The sequence below is a fragment of the Strongylocentrotus purpuratus genome, unplaced genomic scaffold, assembly GCF_000002235.5.
Source record: "Strongylocentrotus purpuratus isolate Spur 01 unplaced genomic scaffold, Spur_5.0 spur5_scaffold_6, whole genome shotgun sequence".
NCBI lineage: Eukaryota > Metazoa > Echinodermata > Echinoidea > Camarodonta > Strongylocentrotidae > Strongylocentrotus > Strongylocentrotus purpuratus.
The window spans coordinates 15,589,505-15,610,446 of record NW_022145612.1 but is presented as its reverse complement, the minus strand read 5'-3'; the positions used below and the strand labels follow the sequence as shown (position 1 = coordinate 15,610,446).

General features: G+C 37.3%; 1 protein-coding gene across 1 annotated transcript; it reads left to right on the top strand.

Moving 5' to 3' along the window:
• The first annotated feature begins 3 nt into the window (after positions 1-3).
• On the top strand, positions 4-7,990 carry LOC578387. Its single transcript, XM_003724667.3, has 5 exons — positions 4-85; positions 3,390-3,538; positions 4,006-4,149; positions 4,636-4,816; positions 5,959-7,990. The coding sequence occupies exons 2-5, from the start codon at positions 3,394-3,396 to the stop codon at positions 6,497-6,499; spliced, it is 1,011 nt and encodes a 336-aa protein (XP_003724715.1). The 5' UTR covers positions 4-85; positions 3,390-3,393; the 3' UTR covers positions 6,500-7,990.
• Positions 7,991-20,942: the final 12,952 nt, after the last annotated feature.

Sequence of the window (20,942 nt, the reverse complement as noted above, 5' to 3'; positions counted from 1 at the left end):
ATTTAGCGCCCGAGATATTGCGAGAATTACGGTACGCACGTCAATATCATCAGCGCCAGTGAGAAGGAACTTATGACTTTGTGCAGTAAGATAACTCAATTTTTCAAAATTTCAAAATTTAAATTGATATTAGAAAAAATGTAATGTATTTGCTTCTGTGAAATTTAGGGCTTAGATGGACTATGTGTTGAATGCTGTTCTGTTTTCATGCTTTCTTCTTTCCCCTTCTCGCGCGCGATCGCGCGACGCCGAACGAAGGCAACCCGGCCCGCCACAACATGGGCATAGGCCTATACTATGCATGGCGAGGAAGGTGGCCGTGGGAGAGGTCGAGAGCGAGAGAGAGCTAGCGCTACTAATCACTATAGAGCTAGAGTAGCTTTGTAGTTGTATAAAGTTAGGCTACCATGTGTTGCTGTTGATCACTTCCGAATGGTCAGCTGGTGTGTGTGTGTGTGTGTGTGTGTATTGGGTTTTTAAAAGACGTGTATCAATCAGATAGTAATAGTATGTCTGGGCAGCGTTTCTCGAAACCGTCATAACTACAAGTTCACCGACATCCCATTGAAACGTGTGTTAAACTTAATACACACATTACAATGGGATGTCAGCCAACTTGTACTTATGACGGTTTCGTGAGACGCTGCCCCGGGGCCTGGCCTGGACTGGGAGCGCTTGTTCAGAAACCTATCCAAAATTTGACCCATGGCATACTGGGGCCCGTTCCTACAAATCGTCATAAGTCTAACTTCTTGACTAAATCAGCGTTAGTGAACAACTTGTCCGCTACGTGTTTCACCAAGCCTTCTTTGCCAAGATCAACGACAACATCCTGACTAAGGAGTTATGACACCTCTGACACCGTCGTATCTCTGTCATAACTATTTAGTCGATGGGCAGCGCCATCACATGTCATTTATTGGGTAGACTATGGCTGGCAAAAAAGGACAATAAATCCTCCAACTATGATTTTTCTACACATTCACTTAAACAGTGAATTATCGTTTTTTGTATTTGATAATCTCATGAAAATATGCCATGTTTGTATTTAAGGATTTTTCCACTTAAATAAACTGATTATACGCCTTTATTTCCACATTGTAAACTCGTTGAAGGGATATGTATTTTGCCACGGCAGGCAAGCCATAGTTTGAAGTGTATTCTTTAGTTTTCAGACCCATATTAATTTCGAGATGAATTTTATTTTCAATTATGCAAAGTGAATGGTTTAAACATATGTTTTAACGTTTGAAATATTGAAGTTTTGTAATTTTTATATTGTGCTGACGCCAAAAACATTGAACACAAATTTCATTACATCGTATTTTTTCAAACAATAATATAAGGGTGTATTTTTATAAACTATCAAATGAAAATATTCGGGGGGTGCCCATCTCAACAACAAAACTGATTCACTGGTCATGTAATGAAAAACTCACAATTATATTTTACAAGTACTTCAATTGTTTAATCTACACAAATTTGGAAGTATATTGGATCTCTTATTTCTTGGTATCATTTTTAATCTTTTTTATTACTAATTCATTTAAATAGTTGCATTTTCCCTAATATTAATTTTGTAATAATCTGGTGGTATTGCGACTAAGGCTAATTCTCGGCTCCTCTTCTCGCCGATAATATCGATCTCACGAGATACTAGCTAGTAAGCTCTTCGTGAAACGGTTTAGGAAGATCAGAGACATCTCCGTAGTTGGCGGATAAAGTTATGACTGTCTTGTCGTTGGTTTCTAGGAACGAGCCCCTGTAGGTAAGTAACTCCGGCGTGGAGATACCCTAATAGGTCTACTAAAACTTACCCAAAATGAAGTAAATATTCATTAAATGTCTAAATAAAGATCATGAGTTAAAAGTTGTTACGTTTATTACCTGTTTTGTGTCAATTTTCTTGTTATTTTTGGAGTATTTTTCGGAAAAACGTTATTAATAGTCTATACACTTTTTCACAGGTTTTACTGCAAACCGCTGCACAATACAAGTGCATACCAATGGTGGGTTGCGGGCGGCGCCTGCCTGTGTGAAGTTATCTACCATAATGAGGATCTGAGACATTACGGTAGATAACTTCACACAGATTAATTCCTGGCTTGGAAACTCTGTGCGTCTGTGCTTCGCTGGTCCACACTGCTTGGGGATGCACGAAGAACTTTGGGCTTTGAGCGCTGTACAGTGAGTTTACGCGCTCCAATTGGCCGAAACTTGAGTGGCTTTGATTTATGTGAGAGAGGGCCTAGATCTAAACGTCAATTCATAATTCATGTCATGCACTTCACACATGAAATTGCGCACACATAAAATAGAAAAATAAAAAAACACTTCAGAATGAATTTCCAGTTTGTACCTTAAATATGACGAAAATGGGAATTGTTCAAACTTTAAAATAGTTATGTAAAAATACTGCGTTGATGACTGTCCTGTTGGCTGTCCGAGCATTCATTACCACAACTGCACTCTTAGCAGGATTGATTTTATAACGCCACACTCTTGTGTACCCTTGGGTTGCCGTGATCATCTCTTGTATATAGCTGTGATGGTGTGCTGCAGATCAAGGCGACATCGTAGACGAGTACCATGACACCGGAGTAGTGTCCGTTGATCATGGATACTAGCTGGCTATCTCTGAGCTTCTTGATAAGACCATCAATGAACAGTGTATAAAGCGTGGGAGAAAGGAATCCACTGTCTCCATCTTGACGGACACCCTGTTGGATTTGGATTGTTCGTGTGACCCTTCCATCCCAGAGGACTTGGCTTTTCATTCCGTTATAAATTGTAGAGGTTGTGAATGATGGGCTGGATATCCAGATCAGCTTCAGATTTCCTTAGTTTGTGGAGTAAGCCAAGGTGCCATACTTTATCAAACGCTTTCTCTGCATCCAGGAAGCAAATGTACAAGGGTCTCTTTTTAGCTCCTGTGATCTCAACTATGAGTTGAAGGCACAATGCAGTCAGTAGACATGAGAAGCCTTTGCGAAATCCAAACTGCAGTTGGTCGAGGATGTCTTTGATGGACAGCTGTGACAGCTTCGGATGCACATGCGTTGTGTCGGAGCGGAGAGCAGCTAGACATGACATTGCATTGTCACTTTAAAGCTCGAGATGACATCTTAAGTACAAGATATATGTATGTAGTCATGTTTATACAAAAAGTGTCCCCAACTTGAATGTTCTTGTACCCTTTTAAGTAAAGGATAATGAAAGCATACAATTTGATGATAATAACTATTTAAAAAAAGAGAACAAGAACTACCAATTCATGGGGATTGCCCAAAATAAATATCAATTGATGTTTGTGGGCTCTCCCCATTGGCTGTTTAAATAAATGTCACCAGAATAATAACAAGAACCAATATTTTTGTAAATTCTTTTAGGAACATGAGTGGAACTGTCTTAGAAGTGGTTCACATGAAAGTAGAGGAGGAGGGTGAGGAGCATATAGAAGCAGCCCACCTTGAGCAGTCCTCTCGCCCAGAGCGCTCCTGCACCAGGAAAGAATATCTTGATAATATGGATACAATAGGTAAGTATGACTAAGAGTGCACCATGTCATGTTTATGGATCTCCTTAAAGAGACAGTTGAAATGAATTGTCACAGGTATTTACCAATTTCACGCTGAGCAAATTGGAAGAAATATGAAATACGTATATTGAGAGAGGGAATATTAAGAATTGAAAATTTGTGTATGTGTATTCTTGCTTCAGGGTACAGTGGGGAAAACAAATATTTTGTTACATTAAAACAACAATCCCCTCATATGCTATTTCTCTTTTAACTGTGAATTTGTGTCAAACTATGAACTAATTAACACCCGCCTATTAATTCATTTAAATTTCTTCTAAATCTCGAAATCACAATTGCCAGTGAGTTCACAAGTTACTATAAAATACCATCAATTAATATCTAATTAGAAATGCATGATTCTGTGTAACGAATTTGCTTGGATGTGTGATGAAGATCCCTCCTTTTTTCTTTTTTTTTTACGTCAGTCGAGAAACAGTGTGTTGATGAAGAGCTGATTGAAGAGGTCAAGAAGAATTCCTGTATCTATGATCCCTCACACATGTATGCCAGAGATTCCTTCCTAAAAGAGACTACTTGGAGGGAGATCGCATCAACCCTTAATGTTAGCAGTAAGTATAACAAGTTCAATATATAGCAGCTTATAATTTAACAATTTAGTCTAAATAATGCTGTGTGAAAAATACCCACAATGGTTTTTTTCCCCCATCTTTTCAAAATGTAGACCAAATAGATGAAATTGTGAAGTTGAAGTTTAAAAAGTTTTTGGTAGGGGCCTACCTTTAAAAGTCACCTTGACAACTTGCTTTCTTTTTTCTTTTGCTAAAGTTAAACAGATAAGGATTCAGTTCATTGTTCTGATCTGATTTTTTTTTAGATTAAAAAAATATCTTTATTGATAAACATGTTTATTTTCGAACAAAAGTAGGCAAAGCAACTCTTGACAGAAAAATTTAAAGTAATGTCCATTGGAGGTCATTGAAAACTATAAGTTCTCTCTTGAGAGAAGCTTCTCACAACTTTTGTAAAGTAAGTTCCATTCCATCTATCTGTGGGAGCATCTTCACGACAGATGCATTCTTGTTCTAAATTTGCAGCGGAGTATTGCAAGCTACGATGGAAGAGCCTGAGAGATCGCTTTGTGAAAACAGAGAAAGAGGAGAGGAGAAGGAGAGAAAGCGGTATCCACAAGCTTGTGAAACCATACAGATTTGCAGGACACCTGTCTTTCCTGAGAGACTACACAAGAGAAAGAAGACCTGGTTTCCTTAACTACCGGTATGAATAGGAATCTTGCAAGTGGGATGATTAAACATTTGCTCCGATGACAGTTGCTTCAGGGCTTTATTTCATCAAAAGTGTAGGGTTAGGGTTAAAAGTAAAGACCAGTTTTGGCAACACCCCCCTCTCAAAAAATGAAATAGAAGCTCTTATTACCAATCATGTGAAAGAATATGTTCTGACTAATACATGATCATACAAATTTGCAGAGAAACCGCCTACTATTTGGTAAACTATTATATCTATTTAGACCTGATAGATATAACGCATGTGTCGCACACATGTGCGTAGTCCCATATACATCTTTCTATGTACATTGCTTGTAACTTTACTAAGACTGGGCCAAATTTCTTATCATTTTGATGATTCCAGAGCCTTGCAGTACACACCAATACTTATATGCTAGACGATCAACCTTTTCTGATCGATTCCACAACGTTTCTTTCACAATGCAATCGCATGACCCTAACTGGTCTTTCTCTTTACGGATGCAATCAGGTTTTAGGTTAGGTATAGGATAATGGTAAAGAGCGGTCGTTGCTGGTGCAAGTGTTGTTCAACCTGCAAGTGCAAGATACCCTAGGTGCTAACTCCAAAAGTGGGGGGTTCAGGATAAACATACTAACATAACATTCTTCTAGACAAGGGTATAGTCAAGAGTAATAGATATGTCAGTGCCTACTTCCAACCAGAAAAATCGCTTTGGGTCCCCTGAATCGACCCTTGAATGTTATAAGACCGTATTTAAGTCAATGAACACATTTCTGCCAAGAAACCTGGGTATACAGTAATAAACAGCAATCAAATCATTGTATCTCTGTACGTGTAATATGGATATCAACTTATCTGTATATATTTGACATACATTTGACATATTTTTGTATGCTAGCAGCGACATACATTCAGTTCACATTGGTTTTATTCTAGCAATTGATTAGCTTTTTATACAGGCTGTCAAAGAAGGCTCGTATCCCATTTTCTAGGGAAATTATAGTGTGTTTTTTGTGCACTGTATTTCGTTTAGTTCATTGTTTATTTGTTTGATTTTGGCATTCTGTTTAACTACCTGGTAAATATGTCAAGAATGTTGATGATAGTTCCTAGTATTCCTAAATCAACATGTATGTGCTTCTTTTCAGAGACCAGCAACCACTTGTTACATATGTCAAAGATGTTCATGATGAAGAGCAGAGTACATTTGCTGAGGACGTAAGAGACGATGATGAAGACAGGGAGATCATTGAAGCTGTAGAACAAGGGTGGGCTACAGCCGATGGTTACATCTCATCTGCTTCCTCTCATCATACCAACAGTAATAACATGCATCACCATCGCCCCACAAACAATGTCAAGCACCAGAGCCCCAGAAAGAGCCCTAGAAAGAGACAACACATACCTGCCAATGAATACGTCACAAACTATCTTGGCTTAGGTGCACAAGATGACCCAGCCGCCAAACGGTCAACGCAATCGCAGTCTTCATCTTCGACTTCTGAAGGTCCTGAGGAATTGAACAATGCATCACTGACAGGGGAAGATAATGAACAAAAGTATGATGAGGTGCTGCATTTTCTTATGAGCCTTGCACCGGCCATGAGGCGACTTCCAACTAAAAAACAATCTCTGGCAAGAATTAAGATCCAAACTGTCTTACATGAGCTCGAATTTAGTGAAAACTGAAAGTATCAACATTTTACAGACATTATTGAGCACAGATATCTTGCAAGTGAACACAATGTTGCACTTAAATCTATCGCATAAGTTCTTTCACATCTCAATTACAATTTCCCACTGCCCTGCCTCATACCTGATTTCTTCAAAGATAGCGAAACCGTGACAACTTGAGGGGACCCTCCCCTTGGCTACAATAGTGCTGGTTCTAGAGAAGACTGCATACTTGAATGAAGAAAAGTTTAGTCTGAAGGATTACATTCCAGTTACCAAGATAAGAAGAAAATGTACCGTGATGGTTCATGGTAGGAGGAGACACCAGCCTGCCGTTCTCTCCCCAGTCTAGCTTCATAGTGAGATAGACAGTTCCCCAAGATTCCTGGATATTGCTAGGTTGCAGAATCTACAATCCACTGTGTAGCCAAGCATCCAAATTAGCAGGTCATTAGGGCTTATCAAGTCACTTGAGCAGGTAAATCCATCCCCCAGTCATTAATCTACTTTAGTTATGCATTCCTTTTTAATTTGTTTTCATTATTTTATATTGATCATTTCAATTTTTTCTTCTTATTTCATTTCAAATTTTTATTTTGAAATCACCAATCCAAATGAGTTTTGAATGGATCATTCACTTTTATTATGAGTTTCTATTGATCATTTTAACCTTGTGTTCAATTGCTTCATTTTGAATTTTTATTTGGATTATTATCAGTATCTGAAATGATCTTATTTTATTAATTGTTTTGATTGTGTTTTGTTTTGTTATGTTAGAATGTTCTTGTTCACTAACTTGTTCAAAAATTGTTTGTTACAATGATGGAATAAACTGGGAAAATAAATTGAAAGATGATTTTAAAAAGTGATTTTGAACCATACATAGGATTATACAATTGAATAAGAAGGTGCAATTTTTTAAAGTAAGTAATATTTTTTTAAACTTAATACAATTATGTGATAAAACTTTAAAAAATTGTGAGATTATTTTCACCATACACAGCATAAAAGAAACAATCAGGTGCATTTTTTTTGTTGTAATGAAGTCTTTTAGGAAGCTATATTTTCATATTTACTTCCATGGTTACCAAGTAATTACGATGCTATGTGTGTGTGAAATAACACACACAAAAAATTATCAATCACCTTGAGCAATATGACCTACAGAAAAAAGACACTGCACAAGATATTCCACATTTACAAAATAATAAGTTAGACCAAGCTCTCATGGGGAGTAAATTGGATTTGCAAGTGTTAGCAAGTGCCAGGGACTCAGGGAGTGTATACTGCTGGTAAGTGGCTATTGTGCAAATCATTTGTTAAGATGCAGATGGGCGTTAATTTATGTCATTTTACACAGACTTAATGCCCTTCTGGCGACAAACGGACAAAATGTTCCCAAACAAGAGAAAGGAGGAACAACGAGGTGTAGCAAGTAGAGTTGCAATCACGTTTACAGGTCTCTTTTGAGAGTTCTGGGAGCATCTCCAACACCCTCCCCCCCCCCCCCCCCCCCATCTTGAACTTACTGAACAATTTAATAGCTACTTCAATGTTTCTGATTGGAAAATAGCTAGGTACTCCATACTACCCTTGTTCAAATTTTGAGTTTTCTTTATGACATTTAGATAGATGCCTTTTGTAGTCAATAAAATAACATGGTCATTTTAAAGGCATTGTTTAACAATGCTTCCAGTTTTATAAATTGAGATGCATGGCCCTATGTGTTATCAGTGTCTTTGATATGGTATAATATTAAAGCCCTAAACAAATCATGCTTCAAACTGATCATGAAGTGCTTCAAAACGGTACAAATCTGTGAGTGACCGGTTTTACCATACTCTTTTTCCTCATTAGACAAACGGTTTTTGAAATTTCCAATTCCAATCAAAAATATCTTGATAATCAGACGGGCGATCGGCTTGATTTCTGACTGACCTAAAGGTTTATAACTATGATTGCAGCAGGAGCTAAATCCAGGATTTTTTTTAAGAATCTGAGGCAAAGATACCCAATCCCTTTAAGGTTACTCATTCATGTACACCTTTCCACTCCCCAAAGTATTTACATCTGCGTCTTTTGTTAAGAAAGTTTATCAGTGCAAAGTTACAAACTTTATGCTTTATTTCATTTTGATATGTGATGTCAACAGTTCATGCCACAATAAACTAAACTATTACAAAAATCAAGTGGATTCCTGATGAAGATTGTTAATATGTTGTGGATATGATAAATCTTGTTTGTTTTACTACCAATATATTATATATCAAGAATATTTATAAAATGTATCACCTTTCCGAATTCCCATTTCCCAAGTACATTATTTAGAATTGATGAGATAGCATTTTAAGCATAGAACAGTTTTGGAAACGCCCCCCTCTCAAAAAATAAAATGAAAGCTCATAATTATCAATCATGTGAAATAATATGTTTTGACTAATACGGGATGATTCAAATTTTGCCGGGAAAGCGCCTACTAATTGATGGTAAATTATCATATCTATCTGGCATGGATAGATATCGCGTAGTCCCACATCTTTCTGTGTACAGTGCTTGTAACTTTTCCAATACTGGGCCAAATTTCTTATCATTTTGATACTTATATGCTAGATGATCAACCTTTTCTAATTGATTCCACAACGTTTCTTTCACAATGCAATCGCATGACCAGAACTGGTCTTTACCTTTAAAACAATTGATATGGTGATGATGCTATGTTGATATGGTGATGATGCTATGAGTAAAAGCGATGGGTCTGTAGCCTTGAAAGTGGAAGATTCTGGGTTTCAAATCAATCCAGCATTTTTGCTAAATTTTTATTGATATTGTTACATATATCAAAATATCAAAAGTATAAATGGATATAATAGCACTAAATAGCTAGTTCTTTACCCATGTTACTTTTATTTATTTTTTTAATCATTCAACAGTGAATGTTTTTAACATCAAAGTCGAACATAACCCTTGATTATGATCCCAGCTGGTATTGTGATGATAATAATAATAATACCGGTAGGCATTTATAAAGCGCCGTCTATCTAGACAATTCTATTCCGAGCCACACAAATTAATTATTATCCCGACTTTAGCCTATAGCTGCCATTACAGCGCTCTAGCATTTCAAGGAATTAATTCCTGCCAGGTACCCATTTACCTCACCTGGGTCGAGTGTGGCAAATGTAGATTAGTTATGTACTTAAAGATAAAGACCAGTTATGGTCATGCGATTGCATTGTGAAAGAAACGTTGTGAAAGAAACGTTGTGGAATCGATCAGAAAAGGTTGATCATCTAGCATATAAGTATTGGTGTGTACTGCAAGGTTCTGGAATCCTCAAAATGATAAGAAATTTGGCCCAGTCTTCGTAAAGTTACAAGCACTGTACACAGAAAGATGTATATGGGACTATGCACACATGCATGACACATGCGTTTATCTCTCATAAACCAATAGATAAACTAATTTACCAAATATATCAATTAGTAGGCGGTTTCCCTGCCAATTTTTTATTATCATGTATTAGTCAAAACATATTCTTTCACATGATTGGTAATAAGAGCTTCCATTTTATTTTTTTGAAATTGGGCGTTTCCAATACTGGTCTTTACCTTTAATGTAATATATTCGTAATAACAAACATGGGGGTAATTTAGAAATTTGACAGAACGGTATGAGTCAAATGTTTTCATATTTAGTTAAAATAATGGCACTAAAGAAAAGAATTTAGTGATGTCATTTTATGATAAATTTTGCACTAACTATGATTATGGTAAAGACAATGATATTAATGACATACAAAAAACAATGATGTTGATAAAAATAATGTTAAGATATAGAATATATATAAAATTCTTAATGATAAAGCAAGAAATAAAATCATGGAGACAGAGAGGAAGGAGGAGAGAGAGAGAGAGAAAGGGTGCAGAGAGGGCAGGAGAGGAGAAAGACCTTTAAAGAAAAGTTATAATTACTGATATTAGCTCTTTTTGAAGGGTACTATTCACAGCGCATGTAAAGAAAAATAATAACCACACTCTATTCCTTGTGTTACAGTTGTTCAACAATATGCAAGTAGATGAGGAAAATTATTGAGTAATATTGAATATTTCTTGAATATTTAAGTTCGTGGCCTAAAGAAATGATATTGATATTATTAAGTGGTGCTTATAGCAAGACTCAAGGTTTGATCTACAAAAGAGCATGCAACGCCCTCTTGTGATCATTTTGTTACATTGATTTAAGATTGTAGTTTGGTTCATCTTGAATCTCATGCATTGTACAGGTGAATATCTGAAAGAGCCATCTGAAAAGGGTGGGGTTTTAGGAGGGCAGGTGAGAAAAGGCTCATACGTGTACATGTACAGTGTGTTTGGTGGTTTTATCATATATCCTTTCATAGCTACTATGCTTTGACTCAGTTTCAAGGAAGAAATCAGGTGATACGTTGTGTGTATAATAGACAATGGGTGCCCCCCCCCCACCCCTCCTCCTCCAATTTCAATGGCAATAAATCAATCTTCTATGATTCCTCAAAGGACAAGAAAAATACAATTCAGACTATTTCAACATTTAAAGTCTTTGTTGTGTTGACAGATCCACAGATTGTCTCTTAGTTTTGAATCCCTGTGAAATATTGAAATATGTTACGATTCCCAAAGCCATTGAGTTAGGCAAATGAGCCATTCATTGAAATAACCTAAGAATGGAAGTGTGTACATGATTGTTGTATGGTAGTCTTCGCTAGTAAGACAATCTGTCTAACTATTAGACCAACTCCTGAAAATCTGAAAGTGTCTGACCATGTCGTCTGGAGGATTGGGAAGTTTGAATGTTCCGTAAGCGAATTGAATACAGGTGATGGGGTCTAGTGGATAAGTCTCCATACTGTGAACCACAAGGTACAGTAGTCAAATCCTTTCCGCAGCACTCATGGCCTTTGGCAAAACGTTGGCACTAATCTACTTTTGCCACCCTCGACCCAGGCATAGTAACTAGGTACCTGCATGTGTTGGCTAGCATTTCACAGCTCAGTCAATGGTTTACGGTATGAGGGCCCTGTCTTCGCTTACAGTCTACAGAAAGAAGTAAAAAATACAGGATGATAATGATCAGTAGGTGTCATTCCTGGAATGCCCCTGATAAAAATTTGACGTAAAATAGACTATCGCGCTATTTAAACATCATGACTCCTTTTGAAATAAATTTGAATTATAGAAAGCGGTACATGCGTTGATAATAGTCTGGGACTAAACTTCTATGGGAGAAAGGTGGAGGGGAAATGGAGGGCAGCTAGTAGATGACATGAAAGTGGGATAAAAAGGATGAGTAAGATAGAGAAGATAAATGAATAGAAAAAAAGAGGTTGCATCCAAAAAGGGTCATAGATTAAGGAGAACATCTATGCACATGCATCACACCCCTGAATGAAGAAGCCCCCAGACACAGGGTCATTCACGCCCGAGCAACGATCCGCCGTGCAGATACACTTCAGCACATTCATTTCCGTGTCGCATCTACGTGAGTGGACAGATGCATTTTTATGACTATACAATCTAATATTACTCCCGGGTTCAGATGTCTGTGCTCTCCTTTCCTGGTTTAAGATCCCATAATGAAAGACAAATACTTCTGAAGATAAAAGAGAAAGTAAGGATGAGAAAGAGCGAGAGATGTTGAGGGAGATTGCCGATGAAGAAAAAAAAAATCAATCTGATTGATTGACTTGAACTTGGGAGTCCTGGAGAGCTCTTCCTTAATGTAACGTCTCCAATCGTCTGTCATTCACGCTTGAGTGATTATCTGCACATCACTCGTTAAACATTTTCTCTCTTTCTCTTCATGTAGTTGGCTCCAATCATGTGAGAGACTGATTTTTCCGTATTTTTTCCCTCTCTCTCTCTCTCTCTCTCTCTCTCACTCTCTTTCCCCTCTCTCTCTTTCTCTCTCTCTCACACACTCACACTCTCTTTCTCTCTCTCTCTCTCTCTCTCTCTCTCACTCTCTTTCCCCGCTCTCTCTTTCTCTCTCTCTCTCTCTCTCTCACACACTCACTCTCTTTCTCTCTCTCTCTCTCTCTCTCTCCACCCACTCTCTCTCTCTTTCTTCTTCCCTATCTCTTTTGCAGAGATCTATATTCTGAAGGGCACCTTGAATCAATGCCATACAGAGGCAGAAGGAGGAAGGCCATTGATGAGAGAAGATGGTTTTGAAAGACTGGGATGAAAAGAAATAATATAGGAGGGATGGTTAATAGAGATTGAGAGATCGGATAATGATAAGGTGGGTTGCTTTGCAGGAGGAATAATATGTGAGGGCGGGATTAGGGGAGGGGTCCAAGGAGGTGGATTAAAAGAAATGTCTGATTGAAACACAAGTGAAGTGATATGGATATGATGATCTAATGTTACTATTTTAAGGTTTTTGCAGAAAAGAGAAATTAAGATAAAAGCATGGCAAATATTTTCCTTCTTTTTTCCTTCCCTTTATAAAGTACCATTAGTTTGTGTAGTAAAAGCAAAAGATTATTTCATTTTCTTGCATTTTTTTTTAACCTTGATAGCCTCCCTGCCAATGAGTGACCGTTACCTTTCTAAGAATTTGAATAAAAAGAGAGAAGGAGAGAATAACTGCAGCTCCCAAAAAGATGGAAGATACAGTAAGAGATTACTGTGGAAAAAACAAAGCTACTGTAAAAAATACCTTTCAAAAGTAGCTTTGAAGAGGGGGAGGGGGGATCTGATCACCCTGCCTGCTCCTAAGATGTAGATGCTGCTGGTTAGATGAGTCCCTGAGCTTAGGATTACAGATGAATACATCTTCCTCATCAGACAATTGGTCATTCACGCCTCGGTGATGATGGGCACATCGATTGCTCTAAGCAAACATATTATTCATCTCATCTGCATTTATAAGTAAAAGGGGGGGTTCATTTAGAGGCCGGTGCACTGTATCCTGATCAGTCTTCGGTAGTTTGATTAAGAGAGCGTGAGTGTAGTGACAGCTTGTGGGTTTTAATTGCGGCGCTTGTTTGATGGTGCTTGCACCTCTCTCTCCCCTCCACCCATCCTTCCCCCTTTCTCCCTCTCCCTCTTAGTGTCCCCACAGGTAAATCTCAGCAAGGCATCTCAGATGGAGCGTTTTCTGAATTTGATGAGAAGGGCTTGAAAACCACAAACACCTGACATCACATTAAGCGACTACTTACATCATCTATCCATCTTGTTGGTTTGTCTTGTAGCTTTCTGTTTTTCACTCTCTCGGGAGATGGGTGCATGTGGTGGCTCGTGAATTTAGAATGATGGAATGTGTTTCTTGTACATGTAGTTCTCTTTCTTCTTTACAAACCCCCTTTTCTTAAGAAAGAAGAAACTTTGGATAAAGATTATCGAAGAGATCATACAGAATAAATTTATCTCTTAGCATTCATATCTAAATAATACCTTGGAAATGGTCTTGAACATACTATAGTTTGAATTTGCATGAACCCTTTTAATTTATCTAATCCTGCAAAGATAAAACAAATGCTTTTTGTGATTATGGAATCTGATGTACAGATCACTTATCCAATTTCAAAAGTTCTCCTGACCTTGAGACTATTGATATGTGACTTAAAGATTCATATATGTCTTCAAAAAATCCCACGGCAGTCGACAAAGTTATCACTTTTTGCCGTGCATTATCACTTTTAGCCTTGACGAGAGAAAGACAGACAGGGAAAGGGTGAGACAGAGACAGACAGACAGGAAGGGAGAGAGAGAGAGAGAGGGGACATTTTTTTTCTAATTTTTAAAATGTTTCTTTACACAATAAATAAGTACAAGGAGTTTCCTGTCAGTCTATGGTTGATAATTTGAACAGAACTACAAGGAATACATTGAATTTAGTTGTACATTTCAAGTAGTACATTCCTCCTTTTTCTAGTGACCTATCATTCACTTATATAACAGAGTGCATGTGATTTCCTGTTTTGAAGAAAAATAGATGGAAAAATGGTCATTTACCTTTGTTCAGAAAAAAGAAGAAGGAAGGATCGGTAAACAATATTATGAAAGAGCAAAAAGTCCAATAGGAATCCATATTGAAAACAACATAACCGCTTAAGGCACTTTGAGATATTATGCAACAAAACCACAGCAATTACTTTATGATGACGCAGAGTGTAATGATCTACCCATTTCTGAATCTTTTAAGACAGAGCTAAGTGACTACGTGCAAGTCCTTTGCTGCGCGCAGTTGCCATTAATTTTACAAGTAAAAATTAAATAAGTGGTGGCTTTTTTGTGGTGGTTTACGTCATATCTGAACCAGCCTTTAGAGTTGGACAGCAATATATATCTAACGGGTCTCCATTAGATGCTTTTATATACGCAGGTAATATCTTGTTATTGAAAAGGTCCTCAAGGCTTGCCTGATATAGCAAGCTGCTTATTAGTGACTCTAATCAAGGTACGCTTGAGATGTTATCAGGTAACACTGTAAGGTGGTGACTGATCTTTCTGTACTTTTACTCAAGGCCAAAAGATGACAAGGTATTCTATTTTCTCTCTTTCTCGTTGGTGGATATATACACGTACAGTGGTGGGTGAAAGAAGTGGGTGGAGATGGAATAGTGATGAAGGGAATTGAAAAGCAGCTTTAGGCGAGGTAGCTAGAGGTCTTCTGCTTTATTTCTTTCTCGCGTGTGGCTGTGGGAGTGTTATTGAGATGATTGTTGTGTTGTCCACTAAGGCCCTGTTCTTACTTTTTTTTAGAGAGAAGACAAAATAAGGCTACATTATCTACAAATGTTTTTTGCAGCAACAACAACCACAACGAAGAAAAAGATGTCTATTTGTAGAAAGTTTAGGATATTCTTAGAATATGAATATGAGCATGCCCTTACTTGCCTCTCTAGAAGTGACCAATTTACATTATTTGGCCTCATGTTTCTCTTTTCTGATTAAATAAGATGTTCTTGATCAATCTCCAATCAAAAGAAGAAACTAAAGATTCATTCATTTCTCTGCCTATATATTTGATATCTGTATAAGATCTTTGTGCTATATATTAGTTGTGAGGAAACACACACAAGGGAGGTATAGGGGAGAGGAATCCTAATTGATAATCACTTTACCCATGCAAGTCATAAGTTCACACTCGATTAGCTACTTTGAAACCATAACAAGTCATAATGGGAGATTGGTAAAATCTCATCGACAAGTAGTAGAGGAAAGTTATCACAAGTCAAGATTCAAGTTTTATAGTTCATTATAATACAGCCTTTTTTTGTTTCCATTGATTTAAAAAAGGCCATTTAAACAGACGTAACAGGGTATCCTTTGCTAGAAGCCAGAAGGGCATTAACACTGCTTACAGTTCGCTAAAGTATAACCTTTCATCCCAAATTAATCCGAAGTGTTTAGGAAGTTGGAATCCGACCAGTTTAGCCCCTATGTGCCTCTCATCCAAGAGTACCCCATCTAGATCAGAGGGATAGAGTTGTTTACTTCTATCACATGATGGGAAAGTGGCTGCCTTTATCTTTCTTTAACATGAATGTTTGTTTGCTCGCAATCCACACCCGATCCGACCTTTGACACGTTCTTACGTTACATCAGCCGTCTGCTAATGCTTTGAACTGCTGACATTTTGATGTTGTCTTCTCTCCCTCCCCCATTATTTGCCCCCTTTTCGCCCCCTTTTGCGCCCATGCCTGGCAGGTACAAAATCAATCCTGGATAAAGCATGGCAACATAGGAAGGGATTTATGCTTGCCACTAGCCATTCCAGAAACCAAGCCAGATGAGATAAGAGGGGCATGAAGGAAGAAATGATTTGACTGTGTGTTTTTCTTGTCAAAATGCTGCCAAATGCACCACACAGTGGATTAGTGTTGGGTAGACGGGAGGTGCTTAGTGGGGTGCGTGGCGTGTGAGACTCAGCCAGAGGCTCTGTTTTAGGGTCGGTTGAAAGACCCAGACTATATATAGATAGGCTTCACACGTTAACATGTAGCTTCATTGGCATGCGTACCCTCGCTCATGGAATTCAAGGGTTGATCAATTAAGATAAATCAATAATGGCATGTATTCTCTTGGGGTACATGATTTTTTTTCTTCTTTCGCTGCCATACATGAAAAAATAGAAAACTAGATCTTACCTGTAGGTCTGAATGTCCCCTGACAATACTGTAAGATATTTATAAGAGAGTCATGGAGTGACATACTTGTTATGCTTGGTGGCTTCTGGCAGGGTCCCAAAGAGTTCATTATTGATTATTTATATGCCATACTGATTTATAGGGCTATTTTTAAGTTGTTAAGAATGTCAAGCAGAATAATAATAGAACTTTTCATGACACCATCTCCCTAAGATATGAAGTTCTCAGAACATGCGATGTCAAAATTCTTATGTTTTCTCTTCTTTATATTATACTGTAGAGGTGTCATAGTCAAACAGCTTTAACACTGGACTCCTGGTGCGATGGTGGCGGGTTTGATCCCCAAAATTGTCACTTGTATCTTTAAGCAAGACATTTTATCTGCATGCCTCTCTCCACCTTGGTGTTGATTGGGTACCTGGTAGGATATGAAAGTCATGTGGTTTGTTCTGCATTATGAGCTTCTGACTGGAATGCTCCCCAGAGAGTAGAGAAGGTACATACATTGTATACTAGCAAGCGTGAATCTGACGACCAGAGAAAGAAAAGTGCTTACGAGACATTGTATTTGTATTCAGTGCTATGGATATCCAGAACATTGTTATTGTTTCTTGCAAAATGAATTACAAAAAAAATTCTTCATATTTGAAGGGGAAGAAAAAGACATTCTTTCTTTCAAACATCCGGAGTCCCCCACCCCCCTCTTCTTTCATGTAAGATTATGTACAGCCAAACATGAACACAACTTTTTGTGACTATCATGAGTTTATTTATGTAAAAATAGAATTGAAAATCTTTCTGAGCAGTCATTTCAATATTTTTCTTAAGACAGGACACTTTTTTCTCTCTCTGAAAGTGGTTTCTATTACTGGGATTTAATTTAGAACTTTTAGCATTATTTGCATCTCATGATCTGCTAATCTTGAAGTTCATATACATGCATTGATACAAAAAGTACAAAAATAATGTTTTGTCACTCTGCCAATGTTACCCCAGCTTCACATATATATTTCATTGTTCCATAAACACAACAAATATTCATCGCCATACAAAACTAGAAGATTCCATTTGAGGTGTTTGTTCATCCACTCCCCGTTATCACCTGTGTGCATGTTTAAACTGAGATAACAATAATTGGGTTCATACACAATGAATCTTGACCCCACTTAACTCCTTTACGATCACATGAAGAACATGCTCACATGGCGTGATGAGGTGAAACATGAAATTACATGTCTTTTTGAAATGTTCCATTTGGGCTACCCTGGTAATAATCAACAATGAACTTGAACTAATTCTCTGACCTACTCACATGCTCTTCGAAAGAGGCATGACTAATGTTACTAATGACTTGAATCTTTTTATCTCTTGCATTGTTGATTCAGTTATTGAGTCATATTTACACAGATCTTAGATGTTGTAATGACCTTTGAAATAGTTTTAAAGGTTTATGTGTTTGATAACTTTATGAATTATGTTTTACTCTTCGTAGTTTTGCATGGTGCACTGAACTTTTTATTGGAATCAACCTTACATTTGAAAGTGCTATTTTTGATCAAAAGCATAAATGCTTTATTAAATAATGCATTAATGTGCATAAATCTATCTCTCTATCTAAAAAAAAAAATATGCCAAGATTCCAAGCAATAAGAGTAAAAAAGGTTGTCTACTATGTGTTTCTATTTTAGTGCATTTACAAGACTTAATAGGAAATGAATTAGAACATTTCCCAAATAATAGCCCACATTACATGGATAATCTAAATAGTATTCATAAAAGTATTTCCCTCTCCAGATATGACTTAAAAGCAGTTCACAAGTTTTGGTGAAGAAAGCTGATGTCTTTTTCAAATAAAAGCCAAGTCCTAATCTTGTATATTTTAGCATGTCTGGCGTAGCGTTATTTTGTGACATAAGAGAAGTTTCACAATACAAAGTCAGCTCCAGAAAGTGGACGACTTTTCAGAAAGTTAGTCAGAAAAGAGTTGTATCGTAGCTCTTTATGTTTCGGCATGTCTGGCGTAGTGTTAAATGATCTCTTGCCTATCTCTGAGCCCATGATATGTCATTCTCCCTGTCGCATGCATCCGTTGTATCGGAGCTAGCCTGACCTTCCTCTCACCCCCTCTTACCCTTCCCCAATCGACACTATTACTCATACCCCGGGATTTCCTCTTGAATCATCCCTATCTTGCCCCCCTTCTCTTCACCCTATTTCCCCCCTCCCTCAAACCTGTCACCCAACATATCTAATTTTAGACTTCCTCCGTGATATTTTGGTCTGATTTCAGAGTTTGACCTAGTCTGCTTTCAGACTTCTTCAATCTTTGTATGTATCTGAACAAATGTTATGTCTCATGCAGCTTTTCCTCATTATTTTGGACATACTTTTATCATCACACTTTTCTCTCTTTCTCTCTCTTTCTTTCTCTCTCTGTCTTTCTCTCTCACCCAGACACACAGAGACATTTTTTTATCTTTCTCATCATCTTGCTCTTTCTTTATCAGATTTTCCTTTTATATTATAATCATTGTCACTGTATTCTTTCGTGTTGGCTCCAGACACATTTTTATTTGATAGAATCAAATAAAGCTGTTGTTTCTACTTTCATATTCAAAGACGTTGTTCTGTCTTGAATACGAAAGTAGGAATAAAGAAAGAAAAAAAAATCAGAAATATTTAAGACAAAAGAGCTATTGACCCTCTAAAGAACGACCTTTTTTTAAGTGAAGAATGATATTCAGCCAATGTCTGGCCTCGGCTAGTATGACTAAATATTCCTAACGATGTAGACCCTGTCGAGTGTGGTTAAGAGTGACGATGTTAATCACATCGTGGGGAACAGACGTTCTTTTCCTTCCAAATAAGGCCTCATCATCATCATACCCAAAGCCAAGGTGAGTCTGCAAAATGTTTGATAGGGGGTGAGATATCACGCTCCCCTTACCCTCAACCGAACCTGACAACGCTGACCCGATCCACAAAAAGATCAAAAGAACAGGAATAGTTGGCATGAGTCGTCGGTACCCCAGAGTCCCTCCTGAAAGTACGTCCCAAGAATAGGTGCTGGCGTCATCAGTGATAGAACCAAAGCATCGCCTTGAATCTGGCCATTATCTCATCTCTTCTTGTTACTCCTATGTGTGGCCTGTCTATTTGTAAGGTTTTATAGAGGATTATAACCAAGGTTGATATAAGGAATAATAGGAATTTAAAAAGAAGAAATGAGGCCATACAGGTTTGACAAGGTTTTAATTTCAATAAACATTTGCTCATGGAAAAATCTAAATCAAGGTTTAGTGATGCATGATTTTTCTACGGAATAAGATATTTTTGCAATATTATTTGCATTTACAACATGCCAAGATGAACAAATTTTATTTGTGTAGTATTGGATATCCTTCTATTCTTTTCACCAAGGAACATTGCGTTATGTTGAAGTAAGCTGTTGATTACAATAAATTGAGAATTTTAGGGGAAAATAAATGATATCAGAGATATGGATAATCAAGATTAAAAACAAAATATCATCGAGAGAGTGTGGAGAAATATAGCTAGACATATTTCCATGACTATCACTTTAAAACGGAAATCAAGCACATATTCTTTAAAAGAATATTGTATAAATAAAGAATCCATAAAAGATCCCTCATAAGTCTTGCTTCTAATGATCAGGATATATTTTTATCCTCTTGGAGCGGTGAGTTGACCTTCTCTCCCTTTTTCTGGTGTCAGAGAAATTATCAGACGGTTTAGTACTGGAGAAAGTGATAAGTCTGGATCTAAGGGCAAGATTCCTATCCTGTGGTTGCACGTCATTCGACTATCACACTTGATATCCTATGTCGCGCTACACCTCAGATCCCCTGTAATTTCAAGTGCTGGTGACAGGACAAGGCAGGAATATTGCCAAGGTTTGTCTAGGAAGGAAGGCCCCTTTTCAAATGGGTCAATCTAAAAAAAAGATGATCTTTTGAATCATTCAGAAATGAACAAAGATAAGTAAATATGAAGGCCAATGAAGTGTTATTTGCTAATTGAAAACCTTATTCAGATCTGAATGATGTAAATATAATCAAGTAGTAATTAAAATGAGATTACACAAGTGTGCACATTAGTAAATTGTATGTGAGAGACTTAAAGGTATAGAGTAAGTATTTGTGGAACAAATCATATGAGATAAGAAATTAGTTTTAAGAGGGACAATATTATCAATTCTCAGCAAATTGAAGAAAGAGAGGGAAGGGGATTAAAGAGGCATGTTTAAAACTCTTCCAAATTCACAGCCAATATTTGTATAAGTGTAAGAGAAGAGAAGAG